Source organism: Octopus bimaculoides, chromosome 8, assembly GCF_046866305.1.
Source record: "Octopus bimaculoides isolate indiv1 chromosome 8, ASM4686630v1, whole genome shotgun sequence".
NCBI lineage: Eukaryota > Metazoa > Mollusca > Cephalopoda > Octopoda > Octopodidae > Octopus > Octopus bimaculoides.
Genome location: NC_142935.1, coordinates 45,764,012 through 45,779,087, shown reverse-complemented (window position 1 = coordinate 45,779,087; position 15,076 = coordinate 45,764,012). Strand labels below are relative to the sequence as shown.

At 36.5% G+C, this 15,076-nt stretch overlaps 1 protein-coding gene across 2 annotated transcripts in view; it reads left to right on the top strand.

Annotated features, from left to right (window-relative positions):
• LOC106868264 (syntaxin-5) overlaps positions 1-15,076 on the top strand; it is a 50,558-nt gene that overhangs the window by 24,012 nt on the left and 11,470 nt on the right. For both annotated transcript variants that reach the window (XM_052970076.2, XM_014913449.3), the window contains exons 2-4: positions 1,141-1,343; positions 5,618-5,688; positions 13,685-13,740. In XM_052970076.2, the coding sequence (XP_052826036.2) occupies positions 1,141-1,343; positions 5,618-5,688; positions 13,685-13,740 (330 nt within the window). The remainder of the gene's footprint in view (positions 1-1,140; positions 1,344-5,617; positions 5,689-13,684; positions 13,741-15,076) is intronic.

Genomic DNA, 15,076 nt, shown 5'->3' with positions numbered 1-15,076 from the left:
ATGACTGTGTTGAAATTACTCTAAAATGTGACATAAACATGTTTTTTCTGTGACTTTATCTTCTGTCTCCACAAGGAGGGATGGAAGTGTACTGTAATTTACATCTACATAAAAAATATTTTGAATTCGATAAATTATAATATTTACTATATTTTTGCATATTTTGAGGCATTTGTTGCTTCGACCGACACTAAAGATCTATCACTGTTAACTGGGTTCTAAAGGACCCATTTTTACATTGTGAGGAGAGTGGTGATAAGAAGTGGAATTTAAACTCAGGATACAAAGAGCTGGAGCAAAACTTTCAAGGCCTCTTGTCTGTTCCGCTGCCAGTCCACCATCTTGGCCTGTTATTTTATTTAACAACCCTGAAAGGATGAAATGCAAAGTTGACCTCTGCAGGATCTGAACTTTAAGTGTAGATAACTGAAATAAATACTACTCAGCATTCTATCCAATACTCAACTCAGCCACTTTGCTACTTTAAGCTGTTAAACTATAATAAACTTACTTAACCCTGAACTGTATTTGATGGCATAAAAGACACCTGAGCATAGATGCACTTCAAATTCAGCAGTGCATATTTAGTATATGTAATATAGGCCCAGTGAAGGCCCATGGCTCAGTGGTTAGAGTGTCAGGCTCACAATCATGATTTTTGGACCAGGTTGTATGTTGTGTTTTTCTGCAAAAACCTTTATTTCACGTTGCTCCTGTTCACTCAGCTGTAGAAATGAGTTGCAACATCACTGGTGCCAAACTGAAGCAGCCTTTGCGTTTCGCTTGGATGACATGGGTGGCATGGAGACAGGAGGCTGGTATGCATTGGTGACTGCTGATCTTCAATAGACTATGTTACCCAGACTTGTGCCTCAGAAGGGGGTCATTTTACCCAATATAGGCCCAACATAATTGAAGGGGGTCATTTTACCCAATATAGGTCCAACTTTGCATAAAAGACCCAGAGAAATTTTTTGGGTAAGAAAAATATGTGTGTACATGCCATCAAAGATAGTAATTAATTCTTAAAAACAACATAGTTCTGGAAACACATTACTATGCTATTTGTTACATATACAAACACACATACATACATGCAGATTTATATAACATCTTACACAATCTGTTTGTTTCTTTCAGACCCCAAAATGATTGCACGAAGACGGCACACCCATTACAACCAGGAGACTGTCCAGCTCCTGGAAGGTTCACCAAACTTGAACACTAATTCAACTTTAACTTCTAAATCTCCACCACGAGATATATTAACAGTCCCAGAAGGTACATGCCGTGATCGAACCAATGAATTCTTATCAGCTGTAAAATCGATGCAATCAAGAAGAGTATGTATCTTATTTTTACTGTGCTTTTCTCTTTTGTTTCTTATTTTTGTTTTCATCTCTTTCTGTTATCACCATTAATTACTGTCGTCATCATTAATTAACTTTGTTTTTGTATTAGGTGTAACGACTCTCTCAAGATACAACAAAATCATTATTTAACCTTATCTCTATTAATATAACATTGTCACCAATGATATGTAAATGTGTGAGCATGTATGTTGCATGTGTAAATGTACAAACACAGACACACAAACATATACACACACATACATATATACGACAGCTTCTTTCAGTTTCCATCAAATCCACTCACAAAGCTTTGGTTGGCCTGAGGCTATAGCAGAAGACACTTGCCCAAGGTGCCACACAATGGGAATGAACCCAGAACCATGTGGTTGGTAAGCAAGCTACTTACCACACAACCACTCCTGCACATACATAAACACACACATATATGTGTGTGTGTGTATATATATATATATATAAATGTCCGCAAGGCACGATTAGCGAAGACGAAGACCAAATAAACCAGTAAAAATAATAATATCTTATTTTTACTGGTTTATTTGGTCTTCGTCTTCGCTAATCGTGCCTTGCGGACATTTATTGTGGTTTTGGAGTCAGGATTTGACTGCTATTTTTTCAGCGTGGTGGTATCTCTTGATACCCTGTATTATAATTTTAAATAATTATTACCTTTGATGGTTTTTATTCCCATGCTGACCACTTGATAAGATCAATATTTTAAATATCGATCTTATCCTTATTTATATAAATATATATATATATATATATATATAAGCATGGCTGTGTGGTTAACAAGTTTACTTCACAGTCTTGTTGCTTTTGGGTTCAGTCCTACTGTACTGCTCATTGGACAAAGGTTTTTGTTTTTTTTCTATAGTCACTGGCCTTATAAGTAAATTTTGTTGGTGGAAACTGTGTTGAAACTCATCATGTGTGTGTGTGTGTGTAATGTTTTGAATAAATGAGTATACATCAATTAGCAGGCAAAAAACATGACTGCCCAAAATCAAGATCTTTAGCGAGACACCACATTATGTATGGATGTACTTGATGTAACCCAGACTGCAAGATTGCTGCAACATAATATGATGCGCAGCATCCCACTTACAAAGGACAGTTGTGGGATGGGTTGACATGATCGTTGTACAAAATAATGAGTTATACCAATTCTGTCTTTTGTTTACTTAATCGATTATTATTATACACACACACACACACACAGTAGATTCTCATTTGAACAAACGAAATAATTATGTAGTACATTGATGAATAATAATTTTCAAAAAAATATAAATTATATAATCTAGGAGACTTATGATGAGACATTCCAGCTGTGTCCATTCAATGGATTAGTGGTGTCTTAGAGTAAAATATCTGGTGTGTTCTTTGCTTCCTCACCCCTTTTTTAAAAGGTGGTTGGTCCTGATTGAAGAAGATTCGGCTACTATTTCTTACACATAGAGTGATCACATAGCAGCACACCCATTAGCTCAATTCTGAGAAGTCAAAAGGAATGGAAAATTCTTGTGAATATGTATTTGTATGTACCTGAATCGCTGTGTGATGTGTCTGCTAAATACACACCAGACAGACACACACATACACATGCATACCACATCACATTTGTTATGAGTAGCAGGAGGAAGACATGCTTTCAGTCTCAGTCTGGTTGTCTGAAACTACTAAACAGACAGATTATTATTTTTTTTTTTTGTTACAATTTCATAATTTGATACTGTGAATTAGTGTTTACTGTATTAAAACTATTTTTATGTAAAAAAAAAAAAAGAAAACAATAAAAATGGTCCCCTGATTACATTCAGTTTAACAAACTTTTGACAGTAATGCATGTGTTCTCCAGTGATATGTTAAATCGATTTTGAAGATTATCCTGCCACCTCCATTGGCCAGGAAAGGTAGGTAGTCTTTATCTGTCTGGTGGCTTGGTGGATGAGATTGAAAGGGTTGAAGGCAGACACCTTCCCTGGTCGAGCCCTCATCAACTTTTTCAAGTTTCACTTAAAAAAAAAAAAAAGAAAGTGAGGTTGTCGAGGGACAATTTGGCAGATTTGTCAGAAGGTGGACGCAAGTGACAAGAATAGTCTGAGTGAACAGGTTGTTCTGAGCATACACCTGCAGATTGAAGGACAACTGGGAGAGGGCATTTGCCTTAGTGGTCAGATTGACCAAAGTTTTGTGGGTTTTCCATGAATAGCTCTTGGAGGTCTCCCTACTTTTTGTGGAATCCTTTTTTTGATTTATTTTATTTTTTGATTTTCATTGTATTATCTCCCTTTTTTACATATTCTTTTATATAAAACCACACTGTATTGTCCTGTGCCATCCTCTATCCTTTTGTCAGCCTTGTGGTTTAACAAAGAAAGTATTATTATTAATATTATTATTATTAGGAAGGCGGTGAGCTGCTAGAATCGTTAGCATGCTGTGTGAAATGCTCAACAGTATTTTGTCTGTCTTTACGTTCTGAGTTCAAATTCTGCTGAGGTCGACTTTACTTTTCATCCTTTCAGGGTTGATAAATTAAGTACCAGTCAAACACTGAGGTTGATGCAATTTACTAGTCCCCTCCCCACAAATTTCAGGCCTTGTGCCTATAATAGAGAGGATTATTATTATTATCATTATTAGGATGGTGGGCTGGCAGAATCATTAATACATGGGACAAAATGCTCAGCAGCATTTTGTCTATCTTTACATTCTGAATTCAAATTCTGCCATGGTTGATTTTGTCTTTCAGTCTTTTGCAATCAGTGAAAGAAATACTGGGGGGGGGGGGGGGGTCGTCAATGTAATCAACTTACCTCATTCCCCTAAAATTGCTGGCCTTGTGCCAAAATTAAAACCATTATTGTTATCATCATCTTTTTAATCAAGAGGGAAGTTAGTGCTCAAGACAGGGTCTCTGAGATTAGTGAGACGAAAGGAAGAAAGTCTCTTCAAACCTAAACTTGGCTGGAATATGTATAACAGTGGAAACTCTACTAAAAGCATCCAAGGTACCAGGTGGTAGTGTTAATGCAGATCTATAATTAAATGTGTTCTAGCCATGGTCGTCCCATTTCTTTTCAGATATAGTGTATCTAAGATTTCCAGTGTGTTCCTTTCCTATTGATGACACTAGGTTGTGTGTGATATGAGGGAAACTGAGACCACTAATTCTAGCCATTTGATCAACTGCATAGTGATTTCCTCATTGACTCATGAGGCTTTTTAGTTAAACTTGATAGCCTTTTAAACCTACACTTGCTATGTGAACTCAGGGGAATGGTTGACTGCAAGATTGAATATCTAAAACATGAATGATGGCAGCTGCTTCATGTAGTACCAATCTCTAATGGTAGAGAGAACTAATACTTATCTCTAACACCTAACAAAGCTAAGGTAATGTAGAATCATTGTTTGTGTGTGTGTGTGTGTGCAACAAAACATTACAAGCCAGTGAGGGAGCCTCGGTCTAGTTTTTTCTGATCCACTGAAAATATGGACTAAATCTCTCAAAAGCCAGAAGAACACATTAGACAGTGTAATCTTAAATGCACTATGTCTAGATAAAATATAGGATCATTATAGCTGGAAGAGGTAGACCCAGAAAGACATGAGGCAAAGTGGTGAGAAAGGATCTACATGTGTTGGGACTCACCGAGGGGATGACAGGAGACTGAGACACCTGGTAGTTTGCTGTGCTTGAAAAGACATATCAAGCTAAGCAAAAGTGTGGTTGACCTTGCATATGGGCTTGTCCCTTGCAACCCTCTCCCGTTAAGTATCCCTAATCTTGCGGGATCGTAAGTGCTGGTGCCAAGTAAAAAGCACCAAGTACACTTTGTAAAGTGGTTGGCGTTAGGAAGGGTATCTATGGCAAAACAAACATGGAGCCTGAACAGTCCTTGAAACTGTCCAGCCTATGCCAGCATGGAAAACGGATGTTAAATAGTGATGATGATTGGCTAATATATGAAGTTGAACTAATATAAACTTTGTGATGTGAACAGATGATAAATTGATTGTAGAAGGTGCACTCCTTGGAAGTCTGTTGGGACAAAGTACCTTGGTCAGAGTTGAAAACATTGGCGCTCATAGATCTGATGGTATAAGTTTAAATTAAATGGGGAGAAGTTGTTGACAGATCCATCCAACATGTGCCAAACAACAAAATAAACATTAAAATGATAATGTATCATGTCTTATATTAACTTTATTCCTATTACTTATATTTTGTTTTACAGTTCAATGGTCTTGTTTCAGTCCAGCAAAACCGCAGCCAACCTCAAACTACAGAATTCACATTGAGATCTCGGTCAGTCTTTCAATAATCTTTCTGTTCCTTGTTTATGTCCACAACTTTCAATTTGAATTCATTCATTCTTTCATTGCTTCATTTATCATCAAATGCAGCAGCATCATTGTCGTTTTAATGTTGCCTTTTCCATGTTTGCATGGGTCAGATGAGATTTGTTGAAGCAGATTTTCTATGTCCAAATGCTCTTCATGTCACCAACCCTCACTTGTTAAGAAACAAGGTAATATTTTTCTACTATCTTTCAAACATGGATAGTACAACAGCTGGACATATTTCTGTGGAAGATTGCAAACAGAGGGCAGGTTTGTTTGCAATTAGTACACAATTTCAAGACAAGGAAACATGAACACACAAACCTGCAAACATAAATACTCCTCTCTCTCTCTCTCTCTCTCTCTCTCTCTCTCTTACACATACACATGACAGGCTTCTTCCAGTTTCATCATCATCGTTTAACGCCCGCTTTCCATGCTAGCATGGGTTGGACGATTTGACTGAGGATTGGTGAACCAGATGGCTACACCAGGCTCCAATCTGATTTGGCAGAGTTTCTACAGCTGGATGCCATTCTTAACGCCAACCACTCCGAGAGTGTAGTGGGTACTTTTACGTGCCACCGGCACGAAGGTCAGTCGGGAGGTACTGGCAACGGCCATGCTCAAATGGTGTATTTTACGTGTCACCTGCACAGGAGCCAGTCCAGCAGCACTGGCAATGAACTCACTCGAATGTCTTTTCCATTTACCAAATCCACTTGCAAGGCTTTGATAGGCTTGAGGCTATTGTAGAAGACACTTTCAGTGGCGTTGAACTCAAAACCCTTTATAGACATGAAGAAAATAGTGACTTCTCTACCACACCACCATACCTGTACCTATTTTTATATATTTACTACTAATCTGAGAAGCTCAATGGTTTCATGGTTAAGATAATAGTCTAGTGACCTCATTGTTCTAGGTTCAAATCTTACAAGAGTCATTGCATCTCAGCAAGGCATAATTCTGTATGCTCTAATTTGCCACTTTTTACTTTCTGATTGAGTGATAGGAAATGTAAAGATATTTGCTCTGACCAATAAATCAATCCATCCATGCCAATATGAGTGAAACTGTTGTAGAACATATTGTAACTAAAGTTGTAACATTATACATTGTTTCATCTTGCTGAAATGCCAAGGAATGAGTATCATATATTCTAGAGAATTTTATAGCTGTGTGGTTAAGAAGTTTACTTCTCAACCACATGGTTTTGGGTTCAGTCCCACTGTGTGGCATCTTGGACTAGTGTCTTTTATTGTGACCTCTGGCCGACTAATGCCTTGTGAGAAGGCCTGATATACAGAAACTGAAAGAAGCCCATTGTGTGTATGTGTGTGAGTCTATCTCCTTGCTTTGACATTGCATGGCAGTTGTAAATGAATGTCATTGTCATACAAGCAGTGTGATTTTCCATGGGGGTAAATATTATGTTGCTTGGAAACAGGTGAGGGTGGGTGACAGGATGGGCATCTGGTTGTAGAAAATCTGCCTCAGTAAAAACTCCATCTCACTATGAATGCATAGAAGAGAAGACATTAAAACTGATGATGATGATGATTAAATGATGTTCTGTCCAGAGGCAGAGGAAGATTTATCTTACATCATCTCTGTTGTATTTCTGGTACAGAACACTTTTTCTAAATTACCTCAATTCATCTGGTTGTCAGTAAAATGATCTGTGAATGTTCTGTGTTAGACCAGTGCCCAATTGAAGGTGGGAAAATTTCAGCAGGAAGGTTGTATTAATTCATGGTTGGCATTGTCTCAATTAACTTACATTGAGACAGGCATGAGTGTTGTGATTCTCATTTTTGTTATCTAAAACCAGTTCCAAGATATTGAGTAGAGAACATTATTGTTGTATTCACAGATTTGACTCCTGTTCTCACCAGTTAAGCTTTTCATCTTACAGTTTTAATGATAATGCGTTGTATATATCTTTTATCTCATACTTGTTCCAGTCATTAGACTCTGGCCATGCTGGGGCACTGCCTTGAAGAATTTTTTGTTGAATGAATTGACCCCTGTACTTGCTTTTTCTTTTTTTAAACCTAGTATTTATATCAGTCTCTTATGCTGAGTTACGGGGACATAAACACACCAACACCAGTTATTAAGCAGTACAGTGGGGACAAACACAGACACACACATAAATATATATATATATATATATATATATATATATATATACATACATACACAAAACCGACTTCTTTCAGTTACTACCAAATCCACTCACAAAGCTTTGATGTCAGCCTGAGGCTATAGTAGAAGACACATTCCCAAGGGGCCATGCAATGGGACTAAACCCAGAAGTATGTGGTTGGGAAGCAAGTTTCTTATCACACAGCCACGTCTGCATCAACACACACACACACACATCAACTGTCAGTTAATTTGCTCTAATGTTAGTTTCACACAGTTACCATGTTTCCCCAAAAAACCTGGTCTTACATTAATTTTGCATCCAAAATACTCACTACGGCTTATTTGCGGGGGGGATGTCTTATATTTTTGCAGAAAATATCCAAGAAAGACAAAATAAGTCTCATGTCCTCATGTAAAAGGAAAAAAAATTGTAAAAAGGAAACCCATGTTTTTTGTTATCAAAAGTTTATTTATTTGCTTATTGTTTTTTGTCACGTACAAATATTTTGTCTTCTGGAATATCGTCATAAATCATCAAACCCCGAACTTCAGACTGAATTTCTTGCAAATCCATTTCTGTAGAATCATAGACCCCAATTTCTCATGTTTGGCAATATAACTTTCCTTATACGAACACTTTTGTCCAAGTACCTTGCTCGTAGTGCATTGGCAACACAACTGTCAGTAATTTTATTCCATGAATTCTTCACCCAATTCACAACTTCTTGGAGGTTGGGTTTGACAAAGTTTCCACACTGATTTCTCTCCATTCTATGTTCAATATATTCATTCAATTCCATCCGCAAATAATTCTTGAAGGGTTAGTTTATTACAAGATCTAATGTTTGTAGATACAAAGCCATTCCCGTGGGAATCATTATGTGGTCAATTCTTCATTCAGAAAGGAAGGTTTCCATATCCTTTGCGCGATGAGTACTGGTCGAATTCTAGACGAAATGACCTCTTTGAGAATCACGTAAAACAAATGACATAGTTAAATAAACCCATTTTCTTATAACAGTTTGTGTGCACCAAGCCTTTTCCATTTCAAGGACATAAATTCCCCAAACTATTTACTCTTTTTTGTCCTTTGTGATGATAAGCTGTGGGACTTTTGTTCCATCAAGAACTCTTGCACTTTCGTAACCTGTTGAGGCAACGTAGATTGACGAGGCACCTGTCTGTTCAATTGTCATTTTAGATCCTTGGCCTGTAAATACTCCAGTCTCATCCATAGCAATTATATGAGAGAGATTGTATTTAGAAAATTCGATGCCTTCAACAAAAGACTTGAATGCAAGTGCACATTAAATCACTTCAGCATCCTCCAGTTTGAACAGTGTTGTCGATCTTCTTAGCGAGAGCTCATATCACCGAAGGAAGTTATCCAACCAATGAGGTGATGCTTTGAATATCTCTGGGGGTATATCCAACTGTGGTGCCATTGCAAGATGCGATTCTTAAGTATCAGCCCTGCGTACAACCAAAGCCTTTGTTCTTCTGACAGCAATCCATCCCGATGTGATATCTTCCAGCTCCGAAAATAACAATTGTCAACCTGATCCACACTTGCGCTTCTTAGTACTTACCTCGCCCACCTGTCTGCTGAAATTATCGTACTCTGCTCGCCATTTTCAAACCATTCGGAGATCCAACATCTCCTTACAGAAAGCCGTAAGATTCTTGTTATGTGACTCTTCCACAGTTCCTTTCTTTTACTCCACGGAATAAATCTTTCTTTTTGCACTCATCTTGCCTGGGGGACAAGGGAGTCAACTCCGTGCATGCGCACTTGACGCAGACTTTAACCAAGCTGCGGTAGTTGGTTTATTTTGCAAACATCACATAGTCTTGCTAACAAGCCGATGCATTTTTGACTAGGTCTTATTTTCGGGCTAGGGATTTTATTAAAAACATCTTGAAAAATTATGGTAGGGCTTATTTTCGAGGAAACACGGCGTATATTTGAAGTATGCGGTTGTGCTCTTTCGTATGATAATGTGGCTGGTTCTCCATGATAGAAAGTCCAGGGAGCGAACTAGGTTGTTGTAAAGGGAAGTAACTCAGTATTACTGTCTTCAAGGGTAATTACTCTTTGAGATATTCACTGCTGCCGCCGCAATTTATGAGGGCTGATTCTGCATCTGCACCCATAGTCTTGCACCACTGTCTTCTACAGTTCTCCAACATTGTCCGATTGATCGCAGTTACATACGTAACTTGTGTGACTGCTGTTATTTCTACAAACCATATTTGAAAAAATCCATGTATAGATGTAAACAAGTTGAAGTTGCTGCATCATACTGCTGGTTTCTTAAAAAGCCGATCGCTGTGTGTTATTAAAGAATGTAAAGAATTAGCTGAGAGAAGAAGTAAAGGACAAATCCGTATGAGTTAAACCACGTTGAGATTAAAAGAACTAGGCAAACAAAAGCTTTGGTATTTTAAGCATGTTATAACGGTAGACAGCCTAAAAAATGTTGACCTATAGAAAAGTATTTAGGAAAGGCAAAGAGGAAGGAATAGACAAAACACTTAGCTTGATAGCATCATAGGAATAACAGGATTGAAAGTACTATAATTAATAAGAAAAGAAGATATAGGGGAATGGAGAAAAAAACTATCGCTTGAGCCATTTACACTTCAAATGTCGGAGGTTGCAGATGAAATATTTATCATGAGATAACAAGTTCGATCTCGTTATCTGTAGAATACTCGGTCATATATTCTGCAATACAAGAAGTTGGTAGTTCTGTTGATCAAAATCGAGACATCAGGAACAAAATAAATTGTTTTGCAGTTATGTTGTAGAAAGTAAATAGAAACTTGTAAAAGTTTTACAATCCCGAAGTATTCAATTACCTACGAATGTTGGCAAACACGAGCAATCGACTTAGGAGTTACTTCCCTTTGTGTAGAGTTAGTTCCCTTCGCTATACTATGCTGTTAGGGTATTTACAACACATATAGTAAGCTACACAGCTAACGAAAATGCCTGTGCACATTCTATAGAACTGCTAGAAATAGTAGTCTAATTTCCCTCAAATCACAGCCCGTCATCTTTAAAAAAAGCAACAAAAGATATATTTAATAATGTAGTTTCTGGTACATGCTCTTTCAGTGCTGAGTTGGGCTTAACAATGACCAAGTTCTTTTCTTCTCAGTTGAATTACTGTCTCACTTGTTTCAAACATTAGACTGCGGCCATACTGGGACACTGCCTTGAAGAATTTTTAGTCGAAAGAATCGACCTCAGCACTTATTTTTAAAGTCTGGTACTTATTCTGTCTATCACTTTTGCCAAACTGCTAAGTTATGGAGACGTAAACACACCAGTCCTGGATTTCAAGCAGTGGTGAGGGGACAAACACAGACACAAAGACATACACACCTAGTTCCCATCTACCAAATCCACTCACAAGGCTTTGGTTAGCCTGGGGCTATACTATATTGGCTGCCAGTTTTCAAACACTTCTGTAGCAACCAGGGATGTGCCTACTTTGAATAAAATAGATTGATAGCAACATTTTCCTTTCATGGCAAAATATGTACCTAATTCAATAAAATTATGAAGGTTACCCTGATTACTATGCATAAAATGCAAAATATTTTATTTTTTTGTAGATTAGGTAGGCATAATTCGTCCCTGCTTTTCAATCTCAGTATCTAGGCTATGCATAATGCTGCTGTAGTACACATGTCGTGTACATTCCTACAACAATGTTTCCTTTATGTGCTATAAAGGCAGATGTAAATCTGCTTACAACTCCGTCACGTGCCTGTGTTTTGCTTATTTTTGTGTTTTACTGCATAAAAGTCACCAGTTGCCTACCCTGAGTAATCACTGACAGCACGTGCTTGGTAGCAGTGTATGAATAGAACTTTGATATTACTAGTGTCAGTAGTAGCAGTGGTATTAATAGTAATACTGTTGTTTCTGTTTAACCCTAGGTTGGCTCTTATCAGACAAACTCATTAGTAAAGGTGTTCCAGCCATAACAATCCCATCTTATTTATCTATGGCTACAATAGCCAATGTTTATTATTATTATTTTATTATTCTTTATCTTTTTTAGTCACTTTAGATTTGAGAGAAATTCAGCTGTTATTTCTATCAGGACAAAGGTCACTCTCGGTTATGATGCTGTTAATAGGAGAGGTGGCATCAGTTGAGGAGACAGTGGTAGTATTAAGAGTAATAGTAATAGTGGTGGTGGTTGTTTTAATAGTTGTTGCACCAGTGATGTTGGTAAGGGTTGTGATGAGGGTACTGTAAATGGGGTGTGCCTTTATGGTGGTTGTGAGGACAGCTGTAACTCTGGTGGTAAGGTAATGATAGTAATTGTAAATGAAAGACCCATATGATTTAATTAAAAAAACTTCTTAAAATCGATGCATATCGCTGAAGTTTTCTTCGGTTTCTTCTTCACTTTGTGCTAAGTTCCACGAACTCCCATGTAGAAGTCCCTACCTGATTCTATAGTCAAAAAAAAAAAAAAAAAAAAAAACCCAGAGGAGAAGAACAACACCTTTTCCAAATAACAGTTTTCTATGCACATCTTGACCACAAGGGGTTGGCTATATCATTATAATATTTAAGTATAACAGAACCATCAGTACATAGATAACTGAAATGTAAATAATTAGAATCAATAAAATGTAATGATCATGTGAATTCGACATTGTGATTCCAGCTCACTGTTTTGAGATCAAATCTACTGTAGGAGTTTTTGTGTATTTGGACAGAATGCTTAATTCTCTGTGCCTTATTATACCTAGCTTTTGTGAAAAAGTGTCAGATTTAGGAGTTTTTACATTATTTACATTTGACGGATATGCATAGTGGTTAAGAGCATGGGCTACTAACTCCAAGATTCTGAGTTCGATTCCAGGCAGTGACCTGAATAATAATAATAATAATAATAATAATAATAACAACAAGAACATTGAAAAGTACCTTAGGAATGAGAACCCAGGTTCGAAATTTCCCCATGACACCTGATGAAGGCTGGAGAGTATATCAGCTGAAACGTTAACAACAAACAAAATGAGGACAAATATCCGTCAAGTGTAAATAATGTACATAATTCCTCATCTCTTAAATATAGAACTGTATTAGGAGTTTTTGTTTTGCTTTCAGAAATAATTTCATTCAATAGTGTTTACTGTGTTAGACTTGCGTATTATCCAGATGATGATTTATCTTTCAATCAATTGAATTCATGGAAACAGAACCATGCACCAAAATTAATATCTTCTAGAATCTTAGACACTTTGCTTGTTTTGTAGAAGACTATGTCATAGTAAATATGTTTATTGAAAACTATAACAAAATTAACATATTTATGGAAGACTACAGCACCATAAACATATTTAGGGAAGACTAGAACATAATGAATGTATTTATAGAACACTAATTACAAATTAACACATATGGAATGCAGTGACAGTGAATGTTTATGGAAGACAGCAACACAATATCATTTCTGAAAGACTAACAAAATATTGTAGTTATGGAACACTAAAACACATTAAAATTCTTATGGAGGCATATAACACCATGGAAATATTTCTAGAATGCTGCAACACTACAAACTATTTATGAAACACTACAGCATGATATCATATTTATGGAAGACCACAACTCAATAACATATTTTTGGAAGCGTTCTTCCATAAATTTGTTTATTACAAAATTGAAAACTGAAGCAATTAATTTTAAAATTAAAAAGTACAATTAAATTTGAAATTAAAAAGTACAGTTTTTTATGTCGTGTGGTTAACCTTATGTTTAATTTTCATTTTAGGTCAGTTGGGAAAAATCTTGCCAACACATCATTCAAACTAGAGAAACTGGCTTTGTGTAAGTAACTACTGACATCCTGTCTTTCCAAGTAAAAAATGATGTTGAGATAAAATGGCTGCGTGGATGAGCTATTGGACTATTTACTCTGAAATTTTGAGCTCAGATCTACTGCTGGTGTTTTATTGTGATTGTTGTTTAGCTTAGGTTAGCTGTGATTAAACTGACTTATGATGAAAGGTGTTCCAGTTATAATGATCCCATGTTTTATCTAGACATAATGCATTTAAGATTACATTATCTAATGTGCTCTGCTGGTTTTTGAGAGAGATTTAGTTCATATTTCTAGTGGATCAGAAAACTAGATCAAGGCTCCATTAGCTTGAAATGTTTTGTTGCACACACAAACAATGATTCTACATTACGTTAACTTTGTTAGGTATTGGAGATAAGTATTAGTTCATGTGGGAATGTTATGGGAATATTCAGCCTTAGATCAAAGTCCACTAGTCATTTTGCTCTGCTCTGGTTTCAACACCAAATGTATGGCTATTGTCCTTGATCTCAAGGGATTTTCACCAATATATAAATGTCTCTGGAACCAATGAAGAGCTAAGAAGAGTCAATAATTATTACTGTGCAGTAAAACCTTGATGTCTCTAAGAATCCAGTCCCAAAGGAATCTTTCTAAGGATTATTATTTAGCCCCGGATTCATGGTGTTGAATAGATAAATGAGAACTGTCCTCTCCTCTCGGATAAGATGACAATCTATAAACTATTGTATTATTAGCAGATTTGGTCCCTATTCTTGACATCTATAAAACCAGTGTTACTTACTTTGTTTAACAAAGAACTAGAAATAGCAATCATGTCTTCTTCAAATTGTATGCTGTTGTCTTTAAGCAGAAAGGACACTAGATAATATGGCCTTAGATATAATATGCTTCAATAAAAGACAAGATGGTTATGACCAGAACACTTTAACCTTTATGTCTGTTGGATCAAGGTCGACCTCATATGATCACAACATAGATCTGAAAGACTAGTATTATATTAAAGACCAGTCTTATATTCATCAATAATTGATTAAATAATTATTTGTATTGTGATTATCCAGTTATATCTGAATATATGAAGCAATAATAATAATGATAATAATAATAATAGTAATAATAATGGTATCAGATTTTGGCACAAGGCTAGCAATTCTGGGGAGGTGGTGAACTGATTACATCAACCCCAGTGATCAACTGATTACATCAACCCCAGTGATCAACTGGTACTTATTTTATCAACTCCATAAGGATGAACAGTAAAGTTGACCTCAGCAGAATTTGAAGTCAGAACATAAAGATGGACAAAATGCCACTAAGCATTTTTGCCTGGCATGCTAA